At 33.3% G+C, this 22,548-nt stretch overlaps 1 protein-coding gene across 1 annotated transcript in view; it reads left to right on the top strand.

The window, feature by feature from the left end:
* LOC114328529 (chaoptin) overlaps positions 1–22,548 on the top strand; it is a 149,754-nt gene that overhangs the window by 121,508 nt on the left and 5,698 nt on the right. Inside the window, exons 2-9 of the mRNA XM_028277397.2 lie at positions 717–992; positions 6,813–7,076; positions 7,262–7,361; positions 7,440–7,729; positions 7,789–7,935; positions 12,177–13,954; positions 17,412–17,704; positions 20,276–20,563. Of these exons, the coding sequence (XP_028133198.2) occupies positions 717–992; positions 6,813–7,076; positions 7,262–7,361; positions 7,440–7,729; positions 7,789–7,935; positions 12,177–13,954; positions 17,412–17,704; positions 20,276–20,563 (3,436 nt within the window). The remainder of the gene's footprint in view (positions 1–716; positions 993–6,812; positions 7,077–7,261; positions 7,362–7,439; positions 7,730–7,788; positions 7,936–12,176; positions 13,955–17,411; positions 17,705–20,275; positions 20,564–22,548) is intronic.

Genomic DNA, 22,548 nt, shown 5'->3' on the forward strand with positions numbered 1-22,548 from the left:
ACTTAAATTTGAGTACTCACTGAAAAAAATGTACATTCAAACTTTGAATTATTATTAAAATGTTTTTCAAGTAAGAAATTTATTTGGTTTTTTAATAGCTTAAATTTTGGTAACAATAACCTTTTTGTAAAAACATAGTTTTTGAGTTATTTATGAAAAACCGCTTTAAAACGTGTATTTTTTCAGGAAAAATAAAATATTTGATCTTTAGTAACTCAAAAAGTATCTATTGATTTATTTTAATAACTTGATATAACAAATTTTACTTATAATTTGTCCCTCTGTCGATTTACCGGGTTATTTTTAATAAGATAATCTTCACCCCCGAGAAGGGGTGGCATCCACCCCCAGGGTAAAAGCGCAAGTTAGCATTTTGGCTTGTGTTTCTTGAGGCATTCTCTAACTACTCACCAATTTTCATGAAAATCGAGAACGTTTCAACGAAATCTGAGGTGAAAGCCTTCAGTGACTGCACTAAACATGTATTGTAAACTATGAACTAATGTGGCATGAATCATGGATAAAGAGAGAAAACGTTTATTTTCACACGTACGGACAATGTCCCATGTCAATAACAAAAATTGTGGTAATGTATCAAGGAAGGCAAAAAATCACAACAAACAAATAAAGTGTACTAGGCTATAATAATAAATGAAGTTGATAAAAATTTATTAAAAACGCTTTTCAGAAACGTAAGCAGTTTCTTTTAATTTCAGATGATCCATCGTAAGAGCTTCGCATTCATTTTGCTGTTTCTGGTCTCCATCTCTTCAACCGAAGATTCTAGGCCATGTATAGAAATATCCAGAGAACTACGTTTTCCTTGCTCCTGTACTTTAGGACCTATTGAACAAGCGTTGGATGGAAACCCTTCGATTGCTGTCAACTGCGATAGAGTAGTTTTTTCGTCAGAAATTCCTTCACTTCCCTTCGGTGCACCAATCGTGTCGTTCAGTCAGAGATGGGCGGGACATCAGTCACTACCCACACAGGTATGAATATTTAATTTTAAAATTATAACTATGTATGTACAAGATAATATAAAAGAAAGTAAAAGTTGGACAATATTCATTTGTTCATTCATTCAATATTCGCATGAATGCCTTCACCTAAAGGTGTGTACTCACTAGAGCATTTTCTTCCGAAAGGACCAAACGAACTAAAGAGCCGAGTGCGCACAGATAAGCAAATAGGTACTCAAGTTATATAGCCCTATCAAGGGTCTCAAGTTATATATAAAGCCCGATCAAGGATCACAAAATTTTACGAAAACCTCCAAAAAAATAAAGGAAGGATGAAAATTTGGAAATAGGTAGTTGAAATTGTCTATTATTATATAAGAAAAAGTTTACAATTCTACATCCCCTCCAGTTTATAAAAATTGGGAAATACGGGGTGAAAAATATTTTCTCGTGAGTGAAAAAATATACGTTCAAAATAGACTCGGAATTGGATAAAATTACTAATTCTAAGCAACTTTTGTTCTATAGAGTTTATTCACTAAGTCAATACTTTTCGAGTTATTTGCGAGTGAATTATGTTCATTTTTAACAAAAAAAAAAACATGTTTATGGACGGCTTTTCGCAGATAACTCAAAAAGTAAGTACTCTAGCGAAAAAAATATTCTTAGTAAAAATATAGCTTATAAAATATTGAAAAAAATGGTGTACGCGTGAGGTCTGCAGACCCAGTATAAGCAGAGTTGATGAAAAGTAGGTTCTTCTTCGTCAAATTCCAAATCGAATATTTCAATGTGAAATAACCAAAAACCCGAACACTTTTCGGGGAAAATTCATTACAACTTTTTTAAAGTGTTTAAAAAAGGTTTATTTTTGTTTTTTAAAAAAATTTCTAACATTAAAAATAAGTGAGTTACGCTCAAAATATTGTTGATCCCTTTTATTTTTTGGTACAAGAATCGCGAAAATCACCCCCTAATTAGCTTCCCAAATAAAATTAATCGTAACCGCTTCACAAGTTACTTTACTTATGTATTGTTTATATTATCTATAAGTTTTATTGGTTCAAAGTGCTCAGTTTTGAAAAAAATTGGGTCTAAAATAAAACATTTTTTAATTTCGAAAAAAAAATGGAATTGTTCATAGAATTAACTTAAAAATTATTAGTAATACCAAAAATCTTAAAGAGTAATAAAATGTACGTTTTGATTTTCTGAATATTTTTCCTTTTTTGTTTTCTTGTTATACTAAAATTTATTATGCTATGGCTGTTTAAAATTTGCCTAAACTCGTGATTAGTTTCTCGTTCAAGCCATTTTAACTACAGCTTTTTCAAAAATAAGCACTTTGAACCGATGAAACTTATAAATAATACATACAGTTGTAAAAATGAAAGAATACCCATGAACGATCACATCAATCACATATTATTCAGATTATTAATAATCTATCTCTCTCGTTTGTTATTTATGAAAAAAAAAGCAAATACAAAAATGTGATTGACGTGATCGTTCATGGGTATTCTTTCATTTTTCCGACTGTAAGCAAAGTAACTTGTGAAGTGGTAATGATAAAATTTATTTGTGATGCTAATTAGGGGGTGATTTTCGCGATTTTTTACCAAAAAAAAGGGACCAACAATATTTTGGGCGTAACTCACTTACTTTTAATGTTACAAGTTTTTTAAAAAACAAAAATAATCCTTTTTTTTAAACACTTTAAAAAAGTTGAAATGAATTTCCCCGAAAAGTGCTCCGTTTTTGGGTTATTTCACATTGAAATATTCGATTTGGAATTTTATGAAGAAGAACCTACTTTTCATTAGCTACAACTCTGCTTTTACTGGGTCTGCAAACCTCAAGCATGCACCATTTTTTTTTTTCAGTTTTATATAAGCTTTATTTTTGCTAAGAATATTTTTTTCGCTGAAATACTTACTTTTTGATATGAGTTAACTCCGAAAAACTGTCAAAAAACATGTTTTTTTCTGTTAAAAATGAACATATTCACTTGCAAATAACTCGAAAAGTATCGACTTAAGGAAAACACTCTATAAAACAAAAGTTGCTTAGAATTAGTAATTTTATCCAATTCCGAACTTATTTTGAATGTGTAATTTTCACCTTCGAGAGGGGAGTACTCCCCTCTATTTTTCAAAAATGGAGGGGATGTAGGATTGTAAACATTTTCTTATATAATAATAGACAATTTCAACTACCTATTCCCAAATTTTCATCCTTCCTTTATTTTTTTAGGGGTCAGATTGTTCTTTGATCGGGCTACTATTCGAAGTGTTCGTTTTATTCGCCGCGTTCCCATGTTCTGCACATTTTATTTCAGTGTTCGTCCGACCATGGAGGCAGAGAATCTGGTTATAGCTGCTGGATCTTTTTTTTCTTATTAAATGTATTACAAATAGAAAGAAAATTAAAAAAGCATCAAAAAGAGATTGGATAAGGAGGTTGTTTTTAAGTCGCAACAAAAAAAACTCTGTTAAGAGATATGAACTGTTTTCATTTTAAAAATTTCACTCGAATGTCTGCAGAAGACTTTAAAAAGTTAATATGTCTGGTAGGTCTTTCAATTAGAAGAAAATATATAACGTTTCGAAAAGCTAGACCGTTTGAAGATCGCTTACTTTACGGTTTTTAGCGACAGGAGACCCATATATGAGTTTACAATATTTATTTAAAATTTCCAAACAAATTTTATAAAGGAAAAGTTAATGTCCTGTACCCGTCGGTTTGGTACTTTTTGCCTTTTCTCTTCGGAAACTGGCAAGCAAACTGTCAATATTTTTTTTGCTTCCTTGGAGGTATATCCTACTTCTTCAGCTATCAATATCCATGCATAATTTTCTTATATTATTATAATATTGACCGTGTTTTGGATTCCATAACACAGGAGAGCGTTCATATAAATCAATCAGATCTAAACATCTACATTTCTCTGTTGCATTCCATTGTTTTAAGTGCAGAACGAATCAAAATTCTTTTTTAATTAAATATTAGCGCGAACAGAACGAGTAGGTAAGTATACTAAACGCCCGTACCCATTGAGCATTAACGAAGAAATACTCACTTTTGATCTTTCCACGCTTACCGATACTCCTTCGAAAATGATCGGCTCGTTCGGTTCGTTGGGAGAAAAATACTCAAGACAGTGCGCACCTTAACACCTGGTTTGTCGAAAACTAATTTTTTTAATGCATACATTTATACAGAGTTGAGATCAAGTATGGAACTAAGCAAATATCTTTGAAACGAAAAGAACAATATTTATGAAACTTTGCATGCAAGTACAGTGACGCAAAAGGCATCTGATGCCATATTTTTTGTTACTACTCCACTTCCGGTTTCACCGGAAATACCCTTAACTTATTTACTTTTAATGGGACACGCTGTATATTTTTGTAGATTTTAAAAGAACTTGTTATTTTTAATTGATACATACCAAGTTTGGAAGAAAAATCTATTAAAACAAGAAATAAATCTCTTTACAGTTAAAAAATTGGTTAATTTATTTACGTTAGCGTTAGACCAATGATATTAAAAATAAAAAAATTATTTCAAATGTTGAAAATGTTTGCTGTTCACCTCCTGACAACGTGTAAGCCTATAAATAAATTCGTGAGTCACTTTTTGCAAGATTTCTCCACGTATTCACATTCACCAATTATTCTTTGTCTCAAATCCTGCAAGCATGTTGGTTGCCTAACGTAAACACGTGATTTTAGATAACCCCAAAGAAAAAAATCTAACGGGTTGAGGTCCGGAGAACGAAAGAGCCACTCTATGAATCCTCTACGTCCAATCCATCGATTTGGAAAATTCACTTCCAAAAAATGAAAATTCACCATAACCGATTATTATTAATATTTCAATACGATCTTTTTCACTTAAATGAACCATTTTAATACAACTCTTATTTCTGTCAATTAGTTCAGTAACAGTTTTACCTTACTATACTAAATTCGAATAATTCATGCAGTGCATGTAAACAACAATTTTAGTCTACAGTATAGATGGTACTCGTTTATTTCCTACTACGTTGTATTAACACAAAAAATTATCTACAGACACTTTTTAAAAAAAAATTCAATAATTCATTTCCGTTGCTTTTATTTTGAATGCGTCTTTTATATTTATTAGCCAAAGCTCCGAACCATATGTAGTGATATTTTCTAACTTTTGTATTTCCAAATTTTTTTTCGAGTGATGTGGTTATTCCAGAGTACCTATATCAGCTGACGTATTGCTGAATTACCTCGACCAGTTCAGATACAATTTCTTTTGTATTCCGACCATCATTTGTAATGGTTACATCGAGATATTTATAGCTATCAGTATTTTCGATTTGTATACCTCTAAGTTCTAAGTATCTTCCTTCACCTCTCCCTACTACATAATCTGTTATTAATGAATTAATTATTGATAAACTCCACTTAGTATAATCTTCATCTATTTTTCGCAACATGAAGTGGATAATATCATCTTGCTCTTCTGCAAATAATACTCGGTCATCCGCAAAATGCAAGCAGAACGTGTTATGATCTCCGGCTTCTTAGCGATTGCTATTTTTCGTAGCTATAATATTGGAATTCTACTCAATCTTCTGTCAGCATTTGTTCATAGTAATCGATATCCATAATTTCAGGGATATTAGAGTTAACTTACTATTCTCTGTTTTATTTTCTTTAACTGTTTTCCAGGCTTCTTTACTTCTTGCGGTACCCATAAAATTTTCTGCATTGCTTTATTGCACATCTCATGTTAGGCTTTATTTACCTCTTTTTGGCTTCTCTGTTTAAACTGTTGTACTTGTACTGTTACCGATTGTAAAATACCGTTTTTATTTATTTTTTCTTCTCCAAATGGACCGATCACTTTACTATTTACTTTTCTTCCAGTTCTAACATTTAAGTCACCTAATAGTAGAATTACTTCCTTCCTATTTCCAATACTCTCAACCATGAAGTCCGTCAATTCGTTGTAAAATGAATCCTTTACCTCGTCCTCTTCATCTTCAGAAGGTGCATATGCGCCCACTACTATTAAGTGACGTCATTTTAGAATCATCTCAACTTTTACAATCCTTTCATTTATTTGTCTCCAGTTCTTAATCTTTTGTGGCAGCCTTTTCTTCATCAATATACTTCCACCTGCTGCTGCTCTTCTGTCTTTTCATACTACACTAGAAATTAACAAAATCTTTAAACTCTTCTGTCCCTTTCCCTTTCTTTTTTGTCTCTGTATGGACTGCTACGTCTAATATAAATCTCTTAATTTCTTTGAACTCCTCATCTAGCTTAGTTCGAATATCTTGTATAGGTATCTTGTATGGTCCAAAACTCATTAATCTTTTTCATAAGCTGGGTTATTTTCCGTTAGGACTGTCTGGCGTTTTCTTTCTAGAATTTTTTGCAATATTTTTTCCGTGTAGTGGGGAGCAGGCCCATCACAACCTCCAATCTTGGTGGACCAAGAAGATTTCTGTAGGGACGTTCTACCCTTAGCCGAGTGGCCCCAGTTTGGAGACTCGCCCTCACCTTTGTCGTTCTGAGATAGGATTTGCTGACTCTGTTAGTTTTCTATACTTTGACAGGTTTTCTTGGTATTTGTGATACCTACATATCGGCATCCGTGAGTACCCACGGATTGAGTTTTCAAACTTTTTTTTAATTGAGCATTCTATTTCCATTATTTTCCATATTTCCTCTGTTCTTATTCTATCATCTCTGGTTCATACATACATTCATTCGTACATAAATTCATACGTACATATATTTACATACATTTATTATTTTCCTAATTCGAAACGATGTACTAATATACAAACCCTTTCTTGTGTAGGTCTTCACCTCCACGGATCTTCCACTAAGAAGTATAGATCTTTCGGGTAATTCTTTACGAAGACTAACAGAAAGGATGCTACAAAGTTTGAAAGCTACACTGGTGGAACTCAGATTGGCTGACAATCTGCTTGGAGACACTCTAAATCCAATTTTCTCCACGACAGAGTTTCGGGGATTAAGCCATCTTCAGATTTTAGATTTGAGCGGTAATAGTATTAAAGCCATCGAAGAAGGAATTTTGGAAGGATGTGATAGTTTACAGGTAACATTTAGATTGTAGGAGAAAATATAAAAATAAATACGATTGCATGTGTTTTTAATATTAATTTCAATTTGAAAATAATAAATTCGCACAAATTTTCTTAATAAAAATTAGTTGATAACTCACTTTCTACAGGCAAATAATGTTACTTATAGTCTTATAAATAATTAGCTTTAAACTTTTAGGAGCTTTATCTTGGGAAAAATAGCTTCAATTCAGTTCCAAGTTCTTCGTTAAATGGTCCCCATAAGCTGAGATTGTTGTCTCTTACGGACAATCGTATAGGTAGGCATCTCATTAGATATGTTTATATTTGAAAAACAAAACAGAAACGATATAACCTTGCACAATTCATAATTTTAGATACTGTGAAGTCAGAAGCCTTCAAATCACAACCGTATTTGGAATATCTAGACCTAAGCAAGAATCTAATATCTTACATTGAGAGTAACGCTTTTTCACCTTTAGAAAAGCTAAAGTCATTAAAACTGACTCATAATAGACTTTCTAGGTTTAACAGTGACGTATTTCAAGGAGCTGATAATTTACTATTGCTAGATTTGTCGCAGAACTACATTATAGAGTTTCCAAATATTGCCCTTAAAGCTTTTGCAAACTTGCGGTATTTGAATCTATCTTCAAATGTTATACAGGTAAAACTAGCATGACTTTTATACCTTACTAGACAATATTAATTTCTTGTGTATTTCAGAGCCTCGATAATAACCATTTAGCAAACTTAAAAGGTCTTTATCACTTAGATCTGAGCAGGAATAACTTGGCAAATATTGTACCAGGAACTTTCTTGGGTTTAAAGCAACTGAGAAGACTGGATATTGGAGTTAACTCGTTAAGGACGGTAAAATAGCACAGCTTAATATATTATACATTTCTTCTTTTAAATCGAATTTGTTTTTATATTTATATTAATTGTTTAGCTTCTTCAATCTTGTTTTGTCTTAAAACCATTTTTGTCAATTTCTTCATAAATAGTTTCGTGGAAACTGAAAATAAAATTATTGTAAATCTGGAGCAATCGTAGAAACATGGATCATGAAAGAAAAGACAATAATCCCTATTAGTGCAGTCACTGAAGGTGGATATTACCTTCGTTGAACCTCCATCGCTTTGCATGAAAATTGGTGAGACGTTAGAGGATATCCTAAAGAAAAAGGTGACATGGTGCCAACTTGCGCTCTTACCCTGGGGGTGGATGCCACCCCTTCTCGGGGGTGAAAATTATTTTTTAAATAACCACGTAATTCGATAGAGGGACAAATTCTAAGCAAAATTTGTTATATAAAGTTATTAAAATAAATCAAAACTTTTTGAGTTATTACAGCTCAGAGATTTTAATTTTTCATGAGAAAAATGCATGTTTTTAACCGATTTTCCATAAATAACTCAAAAACTGTAAGTTTTTACAAAAAAGTTATTATTGCCAAAATTGAAGCTAATAAAAAATGAAATAAACTCCTTACTAGAAAAACCTTTCGATGTTAACTAGAAGTGAGTTATAGGTAAATGAATGTATATTTTTTTCGGCGAGTACGCAAATCTAAGTATTCAAGCTTAAATAACGGGAAAATGATGCATTTTATAACATAAACTTATTAAACATTATTTGTCAAAGTACTTAGAAATGTCTGTCAAACGAGCCCCCAAACAAGTTCATAGCATTACAATTTATGCTCCAAAATTTTTTCAAAATTTATCTTCTTTATGCCAATGGCCATTAGTTGTCGAGGCATTAGCTAAATAAAAAAAAATTCCACAAAATGTTATTGTTTTTTGTTAATAACTTCGTTAGTTTTTAAGATATCAGGTTCACTTAAAAACCGTTTGAAAGCTAATTCCAAGGGCTATTAAACCACGTTGTACTTAATATTTTAAACTTATTACTTTTTTAAAAATAAAAGGTTAAATGGTCTCGATGACATGGTTCTCGTAGCAAAATTTAAGATTTAAACGTTTATATCTCGGTTATTTTTTACCCTACAGAAATAGTATAACAGGCAAAATATTTTATACAGAAACAAGGGAAATTTGGTTTTGTTACATTTTTTACGTATATTGAGTATTTTTGGAGTTATTATCAAAAGAAAATGAAAATTACGATCATTTTAAAAATTCTGATTTTTTTAAATTATATCTTTTTTTTAAATATGCATTCTAAACCTGTCAAAATTGTTGAAATCATTACTTATGCTAATATAAAGAATATTGTAAGGATCACTATAGATTTTAATTTCTGTAGAAATGACGTATGTTTTATTTTTCACTTTTTCCTAAAAAATTCGAAAGGGCTCTCTTATTTTCATCATAACTTGCTTAATTTTGATGCTATTAACTTCTTCTGTAGTACGTTCTTTAAAGGTTAAATATTGCAAAACCTCTAAATTTTAAAGAACCGCTTGGATTGATATGAAATTTGGCAAACACATAGCTAACAAGTCAAAGAAAAAAGTGATATTGTGCCGATGTGTGCTTTTGCCCTAGGGGTGAGTTTCAACCCCTTTTGAGGATGAAAAATATATGTTCGAAATAAGTCAGGAAATAGACAAAATGACTAACAACTTTTGTTCTATAAAGTTTTTTCACTAAGTTAATACTTTTCGAGTTATTTGCGAGTGAATATGTTATTGCGAGTTATTTTCTACAAATTAACCACGTTTTCAGACGGTTTTTCGCAAATAACGCAAAGAAGTAAGTATTTGGTCGAAAAAAAAATTCTTATCAAAAATATAGCATGTAAAAAAGTGAAAAACATGGTGTAAATGTTAGGTCACTTTACCTAGTAGAAGCAGAGTTATAGCTAATGAAAAATAGGTTCATATTCGTCAAATTCCAAATCGAATTTTTTAACGTGCCATAACCAAAAAAACGAAGCACTTTTTTGGGGAAGACTCATTTTGATTTTTTTAAAGTGTTTAAAAAAATGCTTATTTTTGTTTTTAAAAAAAATTTTAGCATCAAAAGTAAACAAGTTACGCTAAAAATAAAGTTGGTCCCTTTTTTGGTAAGAAATCAGGAAAATCACCCCCTAATTAGCATTTCAAATTAACTGAATTGTTACCACTTCACAAGTTTTTTACTCGCGTATGTATTGATCATATGATCTGTAAGTTTCATCAGTTCAAAGTCCTTATTTTTGAAAGAGCTGTAGTTAAAAGGGCTTGAACGAGTCACTTATCACGAGTGTATGCAAATTTAGAAACACCGAATCTTAACCAGTTTTTGTCTTACAGAAAAACAAAAAAATACAAAATATTCAGAAAAGTAAAGCCGACTTTTTTTATTGTTCAAGATTTTTGGTATCTCTAACAATTTTTAAGTTATTTTGAAAAAAAAACATTTTTTCAAATTTAAAATTTTTAAAAATTTTACTTTAGAACCAAATTTTTTCAAAAATAAGCACCTTGAATCGATGAAACTTACAGATCATATAAACACAACATAAGTAAAGTGACTTGTGAAGCGGTAACGATTAATTTCATTTAAAGTTGCTAATTGGGAGGGTGATCTTCCTGATTTTTTTTTTTTTTTCAAAACAAAAGGGACCAACTTTATTTTGAGCGTAACTTGCTTACATTTGATGCTAGAAATTTTTTTATAAAAACAGAACACTTTAACACTTTAAAAACACGTTTCAAACACTTTAAAAAAGTTGTAATGTGTTTTCCCCAAGAATGCTTCATTATTTGGATATTTCACATTGAATTATTCTATTTGGAATTTTTCGAATATGAACCTATTTTCCATTAGTTATAACTCTGCTTTTGCTAGATATAGAGACCTAATATATACACCGTTTTTTTCACTTTTTTATAGGCTATAGTTTTGCTAAGAATATTTTTTTCAAAACAAAATGCTTACGTTTTGAGTTATTTGCGAAAAACCGTCTAAAAACGTGGTTATTTTGTTAAAAAATTAACATATTCACTTACAAATAACTCGAAAAGTATGGATTTGGTGAAAAAAACTTTATAGAACAAAAGTTGCTTAAAATCAGTCAGTTTATCCATTTCGGGACTTATCTTGGACATATATTTTTTCACCCCCGATATGGGGTGAAAGTATGAAAGTCACCTCCAGGGCAAAAGCACACATCGGTACCATATCACTTTTTTTCTTTGACATGTTAGCTATGCTTATGCCAAATTTCATGTCAATCCAAACGGTTCTTTAAAATTTACAGCAAAAACTGTGAAAGAATGTACTACTGAAGCTTATTTGATAGGTATCCCAAAGTACTTTGACAAGTGTTTAGCAGATATATTTTATAAAATGCGTCGTTGTCCCGTTATTTAAGCTTGAATACTTAGATTTTAGTACTCGTCGAAAAAAATGTACATTCAATTACCCGTAATTCACTTTTAATTAACATTAGTTTAGTTATGGAAGTCAGATGTGTATTTAGTTTTTTATTATCTTCAATTTTGGTAATAATAACTTTTTTGTAAAAGCTTATAGTTTTTGAGTCATACGTGAAAAACCGCTTTAAAACATGCATTTTTTTTTCGAAAAAATGAAATTTTTGATCTTTAATAACTCAAAAAGTGTTGATTTATATTAATAACTTTATATAACAAATTTTGGTTAGAATTTCTCCCTATATCGATTGATGGTATCATTTTTAATAAAATAGTTTTCAGCCCCGAGAAGGGGTGGCATCCACCCCCAGGGTAAAAGTGCAAGTTGGTATCATGTCACCTTTGTTCCTTGAGGTATCCTCTAACTACTCACCAATTTGTTAAATGAAAAATTAGTTAAATGAAATATTGCGGGGGAAGAGACCTATTGGAAAACCGGCAAAGCAATGGGAGGATGATGTGGATGAAGACGCAAGAAATATCAGCAAACGATCATGGAGAAGAATGGCTATAGACCATAACGAATGAAAAGGTTTACAGAGCGAGTCAAAGGCTCGAATTAGCTAAAGAGAAAACTAAAGAAAAACATCTGAAATCTTCTACAAACGTGAATAAATCTTCTTCATATGAGAGAATTTTTAAACAGGCTCTTGATATTATCTTTTATTATATTTAATAAGTCAACTTTTTGAACCATTTCTTGTTTGTTTAATTATGTCTGTTTTAGATTGAAGACGATGCTTTTGAAGGTTTAGACAATTTGGAATTTCTTAACTTGAAAGACAACAATATTCTATTGATACCAGCTTCTGCTTTGGGACGTTTGCCGAAACTAACATCACTTCAATTGGACTACAACCGAGTAGCTGCTCTATCGGCGGATATTTTGAGATCTATAGCGGATAGAGTAACAAAACTAGTCATATCGAAGAATATAGTAAGGGAACTACCATCTGCGTCATTCCAGAACTTCAATCAGCTTGAAAATTTAGACCTATCGAGAAATTTATTGAGTTCTTTAAATTCAGATGCGTTTTCTGGCTTAGAAAACACTTTAATTAGCTTAGATTTATCCCAAAATCGCATAACAAATCTAGCTGGTACTCCTCTAACGTTACTTAAGCTGCAGAAACTTGACTTGAGCGATAACCATCTTACGGACATTTCCAGAAACTTTTTTACTTTACTGCCATCCTTGCAACACCTCAATGTCAGCAGAAATAAGCATCTGAACAGTATTCCTGTTTCACTTTTGCACAAACTTAATCAGCTGGAAGAGTTAGATCTTAGCTATGGAGGAGTTAAATCTTTACCTGCAGAGTTCTTGATAAAGTCCAAGAATATCCGAGAGATATATTTAACGCACAACAGTATTTTGGAAATATCAGAAGGTGTGTTCAGCAACATGTCCAACATTACAACCATAGATTTATCTTTCAACAATATTTCCAATATCAAACCAAGTGCATTTGTGAATTTAATGAATATAAGGAAGCTGATTTTAAAGGGGAATCAGTTGACGTCGTTCAAGGGAGAGTTTTTCAATACGGGAACTAGCTTGGAAGTACTAGATATTTCTGAAAACCAACTGAGTTACCTATTTCCCTCATCGTTCCGGATACATCCACGGCTAAGAGAAATTAGAGCAAGTAAAAACAAATTTAACTTCTTCCCAGCTGAACTGATAGCCAATCTTCAATTCTTACAACACATAGATCTATCCCAAAATCAACTTAAAGCTATAGAAGAGTTAGATTTTGCAAGACTACCGCGTCTCAGATCTTTATTGTTAACTAAAAACCAATTGGAATCGATCAGTGACATGGCCTTTCACAACTCTACTCAGCTTCAAGTGTTAGACCTAAGCTACAACAAACTGGATCGGTTGGGAGACAGAACCTTTGAAGGTTTAGTACGACTAGAGCTTCTTGATCTTGAAGGAAACCTATTAACAGATCTACCAGAGACCATTTTTGAGAGGGTAAGACTACAGATGCTTGAAAATATAAATCTAGCCAGGAATCTCTTTGAAGTAGCACCGTTGAAACCACTGCAAAGGCAATACTTCTTCGTAAACTCTGTAGATTTATCTCATAACAAACTTAGAGAGGTACCAGCAGATGATAGTATAATGGTGAATATTAAACGACTGGACTTGTCTTTTAACCCCTTATCCAAGAACGCTATTAATAATATACTAAGCGAACCTAAAACTGTTCGGGAAATAAATCTAGCTGGTACGGGCATACAAGAAGTACCGCGTTTGGAAACGCCGTTCTTAAAACACTTGAATTTATCACAAAATAACGTATCAGCCTTGGATGTTGATAGTTTCGAAAGAGTTACTCTGTTGGAAGAATTGGATTTATCTAATAACAGTATTCAGGATATGTCAAATTTTTCACAAATTTGGAAATTGCTGCATAACTTACAAGCGTTAAATATTTCATATAATCCAATAGCTTCAATTGCTAACAACGACTTCGTTGGACTAGAAAAGCTAAGGTACCATTATTACTTACTCAATTATTCTATTTGCCGTTTATCACATCCCAACCGCCATTTCTTCTTGTCATATATATCTTCTTCAGTGAGGTCTCTTTTTTCCATTGCTGTTTTGATTTGTGCGTTCCATTGTAATATAGAACATTCTCTTTTCCTTCTTCTATTTGGTTTCCATTTACAAGTTCTCAGAGGTTTTTCAACCATCCTTTGCATATATCCATACCAGAGTAATTTTCGTTTTTGTATTTCGTCAATAGTGTCTCTTTCACATTCATTAGTTCACTAGCTCTAACTCGTTCATTTCTCACTTTGTCCATTAGTGTTAATCTGCAGCTTTTTCTCTAAAACATCATTCCCACTGCATATATTTTGTTTTCTATTCTTTTATTTGTCGCTCACGTCTCTGAGCCATACAGTGAGCAGCTTTCCACTATTGTCTTAAAGATTTGTTGTTTAGTTTTACTTGTAATACCGTCGTTTCATATAATTGAGTGTAGTTGTCGTGTTATTACATGCAGTCTTCCGAAGTGTTTTCAATTTCAATGAACACGTATTGCGTTTTAATTTCCAAACCACAGCTTCCAAATTTTTCTTCCAGCTTTTTTATGATGCTTCAGTCAAAATTATTTGATCATCGGCAAACAAAAAGCTATGGATATAGTTGTTTACCATCTGCCATTATTTCTTGTTTCAATTTTTTAGTGTTCCACACCCACAGAAGATGTGTCGCATATTCCCCTATAATTATTGGTATCTTTTTTGTTTCCTTTTTAGGTGCGAAGCTTAAGCATTCCATTTTCCATTCCTTCGGTCTTTATTTTTTCATCAAATAAGTACCTATTTGTTAAATATTTAAAGTTTAATTCTTGTATTAAGGCCAAAGTTGCGTATTTTAGCAGTTCCGCAAGTATGTCTCCAGGTTCAGTTTCTCTGATATTTTTCATCCTTTTTAGAAAATTTCTTATTTCGTTTTCGTGTTTGTCCGTCATCTGTTCGTAACTTGGGAGAATAACTCTTCTTGTATAATAACTTTTCTTGTAATAACTCTGAGTAATATTTTACCAATTCATCCATTTCTATCGGTTCTACATTACCCTTTCAGGGGTATTCGGTCTAAAATTCCTCAATGTTTTCCAAGCCTTCCTTGCTTTTGAGCTTCCCACTAATCTATCGACATAAATATCTTTATATTTTTGTGCCAAAATTGGTATTTTCTGCTCTTTATTTCTTTTTTGTTTTTGTTTCATAAATTTGCTTTCTCTATTCTCTTCTGTGTTCTTGGTCCCTGTGGTCAGCCACTTTTGGTAAGCTTTCTTCTTTTCTTTTATTTGGTTTTCTATCTTTGTTGTCAACCAATATAGTTTTTTGTTTTGATAATCTATCTAGTAATCTAGTCATTTTCCCTTCCAATGGTTTCTTCCACTGCTAGGTCCATTTGGCTTTTCATGTTTTTATATAGTTCTGTATTTATCATTCTTTATATATCTTTGGTTTTTTATGCTAGTCTCAATTTATAGAGCAAAGGGGTCGACTTGTCGTTTAGTTAATCTGTGGGGTAGGTACCTTTTTATTTTATGTTTTCACCCTCATTACATTTTATTTGTATTAGGCTGTTGTGATTGTTATTATGCGTATTCTTGATCTCACCAAATGGTGTTCTGATCCAAGAGTGGCTGCTCTATATACTCTCGTTTCTTCGATCTTGGTCATTGACTCTGGTCTAACGATTTAATAGTCTATTCTTTATTTTTGATTGTGAGCTAGGTTCATATATTATGTACCCATATTTATGTATCTCTTTATGTTTAATGAAACCATTTCATATTCTTAACGAATTCTGGTTACATAGGTCAGTCTTGTTCCATTCTCATTCAAGATATTTTCTCCATATAGGCCTACTATTTTGATATTCTTTCTTCCGGTAGTTCTTGCATTAATGTCTCCCATTTTCTTCGAACTCATCTTTTTCCTCTCCTTTACTGCACTAAGTGGAGGCATATACTCTTATTATGACTATATAGGTACCTATCTTTCCTTTATTTTCATGTTCACACTGACTATTCTTTTATTTGTGGCTGTCCAATCTTTGACATAATTCTTATGGTAGGGGAGCAAAGTATGCTAAATGTGCAGTCACTCGAGCGCTTTGGGGAGCTATTGGGTTGTGAAGAGTAGGTCCTAAAACCAAAAAAGTTAAGTAAAGTTTTCCATTTTAGTGGGGACTTGTCCATTTGTAGTTTAATTTTCCATTTTCAACAATCGTTTTTTAGATTATAGCGCCATCTATCCGTAATTCGAAAAAATGTCTCGAATAAAAGTTACTTATTTTACGTAAGGAATCCAAATCTGCAATAAAAATGGGGGCTCCCATTTAAGATTTTAAAGTAACCCTCCACCCCACCTCCATGGGGGGTCGTGTTTGTTGCCATTCGATAGATTTTTCAAAAATATTGAATACCTGTATTTTTCAGTTTTTCAATCTGATGTTCATTTCGCGAAATATCGCGGGATTCGTATTTCTTCTTCTTCTTTCTCGAAACTCCTTATGCCCCTCAGGGGCGTCGGAGGTTTTATTCATCTTCTATCCATCTCTTCCATTTCTTGTGGTCCTTTGCTAACTCTTTCATTTGTTTATGTGTTTTTCCTTTTTGCTGTTCAATTTCTATAATCTGATCTATCCATCTCTTCCTTGGCCTCCCTTTCCTTCTTTTACCATATCTTTTCGATTCCATCACCTGCTTTGGTAGTCTTCCCTGGTCCATTCTGTTAATGTGTCCATACCATTTTAATTTTCTTTTTTGTATCTTGGTTATTATCGATTCCTGTTTCAGTCTTTGTCTAATATCTTCATTTCTTATTCTGTCCAATTTCGTTTTTCCTGCTATTTTTCTTAGCTGCTTCATCTCCGCTGCGTTTATTGTACTGTCTATTTTTGCATTGTTTACCCATGTCTCACTTGGGATTCGTATTTAAAATATTAAATTTACCCCCATCCCTCTCCGTAAAAAGTCGTGTTTGGTATCATTCGATAGATTTTTGAAAAATATTGAGTAAGTATTTTTTAGTTTTTCGATCTGTCATTCATTTCGCGAAATATTCTCTTTTTCTTGTGAAACCTTGGGACTCACCCATTTCCTTAGGTCCCGCTCAAATCGTCAGATTTTTGAAATATACACTGTTTTGCATGTACTTAACTTACCTTATTTTAATCTGACGATTTCGAGTTTTTCTAAGGATAGATTTTTTCGCCCCCCCCCCTCTTAACGAACTCCCCTGCATTAATAGGCAATATATGGTAGAGGTACATCTTCAGGGTACAAGGTCTCCCCATGTAATGCGAACATTTTCAGTCTTTTTCATCGCTCTTTGCTTTTTTTCTCTTTATTTTACCAGTATTTATAATCTCTTACTCAATGACGCTACCTACATACGAATGTTTATTTGTGTTAATTTTTAGATGCCTCAGTCTACACTCTTTACTAGAATGCGGTAGAATTGAAAAGAACGCATTTAAAGCAATTCCCAACCTTTCAGTGTTGGACGTTTATGGATATCCCAAATTAGGATACTTGGATATCCAGGGTTTACTTCAGAACATGCCGCTGTTAGAAAAACTTAACATAGAAACCAAAGATCCAGCAATAGGGAAAGACCAATTGCAATCGTTATTACATCCGAGACTTAAAGAAATCGGTATCAGAGGATCAAGATTAAGAAGTATATCTTCAGGAACATTGTCTGGACTCAAAGGTAACTGTTACAGAGATACACTCACAGGCAACATTAACCGCCCACCTTATATTTCTTTCAATTTGCAGAAATTATCAATCTTCGACCACGTTTTATGAAAGATACGATGAAAACTGCCTTCGAGGAAAAGAAAACAATAAAAATTTTTAAAAGAAAGTGATTTAGCTAGAGATATCAAAATTCAAACAAACATAATTTTGAAAATCGTAGTCTACTTATTAAAAAAATTATGAGTACTAATAATGGGTGTTGCCACCTCTGGCCCTTAGGGCTTCATGGAACCGGTTCGGCAATCCATTCATGATATCCTGGATATCAGATGGGATGATATTGTGCCACTTTTCTACCGCAGTCATCTTGAGGTCTTCGAAAGATATACGGGTCGGTACTCTTGCTCTTGCCAATATTTTGAGGTTTTCCCGAATGTGCTCAACTGGGTTACTTACAACTGCCGGCCATGGTAAAACTTGAATACTGATCTCATTAAGATACGGGTAAATCTGGCGGTATGGCAACGTGCATTGTCATGAATTAATTTAAAGTTTTCACCAATGAACGGTGCGAAAGGCATGACATTATCTTGGAGAACTTCTTCCACATGTCTTTGAGTATTCACACTGCCTCTATCGAACACAACAAAATCAGTACAAGCCTCGTAAGAGATACCTCACCAAATCTATGTTGACCCTCCTCGGTAAGCCATGCATTGTTTCGGTTATAGTGCATGGAGCTAACCTTTCACTTTGACGCCTGTAAACACGATTACGTTCATCTGGACCTCTTAGGTCAATTCTGCCCTGATCTGAGAACCGTATATTCTTCCATTCCGCCACAGTCTAGTCAGCATATTCTCTCGAAAACCAAGTCGATCTCTACGGTGTAGTGGGAGCTGGACGGAAAGCCCGCAAATTTCTTTCAGTGAGTCTTCTTCTAATGGTACGTTTCTAACATTTCTCACCTCAAAACGACTCGTAAGTACTTCAGGAGCGGTTTCTCAACACTTTGCTGACAATGAAGCGGTCATCTGGAATTATAGTGCATCGATGTCGGCCTTGACCTGGCCTGCGGTTGTATGAACCTGTCTCCTGAAATCGTCTGATAGCATCCCATACAGTATTTCAGCACCCACATCTTTCGGAGAGTTCAATACCACTGCGGTACAGGAATATCACAATATCTCCCAATCTGATATCCAGGATATCATGAATACATGTCGAACCGGCTCCAAGAAGTCCTAAGGGCTAGAGGCGGCAACACCCGTTATTAATACTCATATATTTTTTAATAATTAGACTATGATTTTCAGAATTATATTTGTTTGAATTTTCTTCGAAGATTTTTAAACATGAATTTTTGCTAAGCATCCTTTGATAAACGACTTTTTTCAAAAATTTTATTGTTTTCTTTCCTCAAAGGTAGTTTTCACCCTATCTTTCGTTAGACAAGGCGAACACTGCCGGTTCGTTGGGAAAAATATTCCCATGAGATTTTTTGCATAATCACATTCGTGAGATACCCCAGAATAAGGTTCAAGAAGTCGCCCACGCAAAAAGTGGTCCAAATTTTTTTTAACATTTTTTTTAATTAAATGGCAAAAATCAATATTTTTGGCCCGGACAATTTTTTTTAGGTTTCTTGGACCATTCTGGATAAAAAAGGTCTGTTATATTTTTCCTCTAAAGTTGATCGTTTTCGAGTTATAAGCAATTTAAAATTTGAAAAACGCGAAAATGGTCATTTTTAACGCTTAATAACTCGGTTAAAAGTTATTATTATGAAAGTCAGAAAGTGACTAAATCAAAGTTTAAAAACCCCCCTACATGATCCTGAAGAAATTTGTGTCAATAATTTATTACTAAACTGTTATTTTTAATTATTAACAATAAGCCGCAACAGCGTATTGACGCGGCTGTAAATGTGAGTGCGAGTAAGATGCCCCATTGGACTGCCGGAATGGCATCTCTCTTGCACTCACCATAGATGGCCGCCTAATACGTGCTGGCGCTCATTATTATTACTTAAAAATAACAGCTTAGTAATAAACTTATGACAAAAATTTCTTCAGGATCTTGTAGGGGGGGCTTTAAACTTTGATTTAGTCACTTTCTGACTTTCATAATAATAACTTTGAACCAATTTATTAAGCCTTGAAAATCGCCATTTTTCGTTTTTTTCAATTTTAAATTGTTTATAACTCGAAAACGATCAACTTTAGAGAAAAATTACAAGAGACCTTTTTTGTCCAGAATGATCCAAAAAATCTAACAAAAATTTGTACGGCCCAAAAATATTGATTTTTGCAATTTGATTAAAAAAAATTGTAAAAAAAAATTGGACCACTTTTCACGTGGGCGACTTCTTGAACCTTATTCTGGGGTGTCTCACAAATGTGATTATGCAAAAAAATCTCATGGGAATATTTTTTCTAACGAACCCGCCGTTTTCGCCTTGTCTACATAGAACGTGGTCAGAGATTGATAATTTCTGCAAATTGAAAGAAATACAAGGTGAACGGTTAATTTTACCGGTGAGTATATATTATATATTGTATCCTAAATTACTCTTTTACAGGTCCCGAAGTTATAATTCGTTTGATGAACACTTCCATAACCACCCTTCCACCTGCTATATTTTTCCCGGTACCCAGATCGACCAAAATCACCCTCGACGTCACTGGAAGCCAACTCACAACAATCAGTCCCCAATTGTTGGCCAGTTTTGAAGACAGAAGAGGAGATCTGAAGATGATTGGACTAGAAAGTAACCCTATAATTTGTGATTGCAGTTCTAGGGCTTTAAGAAGGTGGTTGCCTTCACACATGACTACCATAAGATGTTTAGCACCAGAACATCTTAAAGGTAAGTCACCAACTTAACGGTATTTAACCGATATCAAGGGTTAACTCTAACTAATTCTTGTAAAATAGAAATTTTGTACAACTTGAAATTGAAATAGAGATTTTTTTTATTTATTTACAAACTCACATCAGTCTATGCCAGTCATGTCAAAGATACGGCCCGCGATCGCAATATGTCACAGAAAGAAGAATCATGTTTTTTAGAGCTTTTAGACTTCCGATTGCTCTACGGAAGTTTTAAAATGCGTACACTACACTACATTTATAAGTCATTTCAAAGGCAGCGCGTGCCTAGACAAGCGAGAGAGATAGACAGTAACACCATCTCTTAGCGGAAACACCCTATTATTTTTGTTGAGAACAATAGAATCTTCCATGCGCTTCGAGTCTAGACTAGAACCTTCCTTATCGATATAAAAGAAGTGCGTCGACGTGTCACGTGAGTCAGTTGCGAAGTAGTGGTTGAGAAGGTATTGTACATTTGTTTGAGTCGTGCGTGTGCGATATCCATAATTGTGTCGAGTTCCATATTTGTTACGATTTCGGCATAATGTCACAAAAACGTAAAGTTGATAGTGAACGTAGAGTTTTTCAGTCTAAATGGGAAAATGCATATTTTTTCATAGAATGGAAAGGTAAACCACTGTGTTTGATTTGCAATCAAACAGTTGCTGTTTGTAAGGAGTTTAACTTGAAGAGACACTATGATACGAATCATAAATCAAAATTCGATTGTTACACTGAAAAAATAAGAATGGACAGATTGTCATCTTTAAAATCTAAACTTCAAGGTCAACAATCGATGTTTACTAAAGCTAATACTGAGAGCGAAGATGCCCTGAAATCAAGTTTTATTATTGCATTAGAAATCGCGAAGAGATCAAAACCTTTCACTGATGGTGATTTTATTAAAGACTGTATGTTGAAAGTTGCCGATGTTTCATTTCCATTTCAAAAGTCAATAATTCAAAATATTTCGCTGTCAAGAAACACTGTTGCTTCAAGAATAAATGATTTATCTCAAAATTTGGTTCTTCAACTGAAGGAGAAAATTAAGGAATTTACAAACTTTTCACTGGCTGTTGATGAGAGCACTGATACTGTTGATACAGCTCAACTTGCTGTTTTTATACGAGGTATTAACAGTAACTTTGAAATAACTGAAGAACTATTAAAGTGCGTTCCATTGACAGGTACTACAACAGCAAATGATATTTATTCTGCATTGGAGCATTTGATGGCAGAATATGGACTCGATTGGAATATACTTAGCAGCACAACTACGGATGGCGCTCCTGCCATGGTTGGCCAACATTCGGGCGTTGTAACTAAATTAAAACAGAAAACATCAGGAAATTTTGTGGGATTTCACTGTATAATTCACCAGGAATCATTGGCATCCAAACATTTAAAAATGGACCATGTCATGCAACCTATAATTAAAATAGTAAATTTTATAAGGAGCAGAGGACTAAATCACCGACAGTTCAGGCAGTTTTTACAAGATTTGGACGAAAAGTTTTCTGATGTCCCTTATTTCACCGAAGTTCGTTGGCTCAGTCGAGGAGTAGTTTTAGAAAGATTTTTTGCATTACGTGACCCTATTCAAGCTTTCATGTTAGAAAAAGGCAACCCAATTGATTATGACAATGACTGGTGGGTTGATTGTGCCTTTTTGGTAGATATGAATAAACACTTGACTGATCTGAATGTAAAGTTACAGGGTAAAAATCTGATTGTCACTCAAATGTACTCATGTATTCAAGCCTTTGAAACAAAGTTGAGGCTGTGGGAAAATCAGGTAAAAAATCAAACTTTGGATCATTTCCCTCATTTAAAATCATTTGGCACAGTGGATCAAAAAAAATTGGATCAATATTCTCAACTTCTGCAAAATCTTATCACGGAATTCAACAATCGTTTTGAAGACTTCCACAAAATGAATTAAATGGAATTCCCAATTTTCAACAATCCATTCAATTTTGA

Source organism: Diabrotica virgifera, chromosome 2, assembly GCF_917563875.1.
Source record: "Diabrotica virgifera virgifera chromosome 2, PGI_DIABVI_V3a".
NCBI classification, from domain to species: Eukaryota; Metazoa; Arthropoda; class Insecta; order Coleoptera; family Chrysomelidae; genus Diabrotica; species Diabrotica virgifera.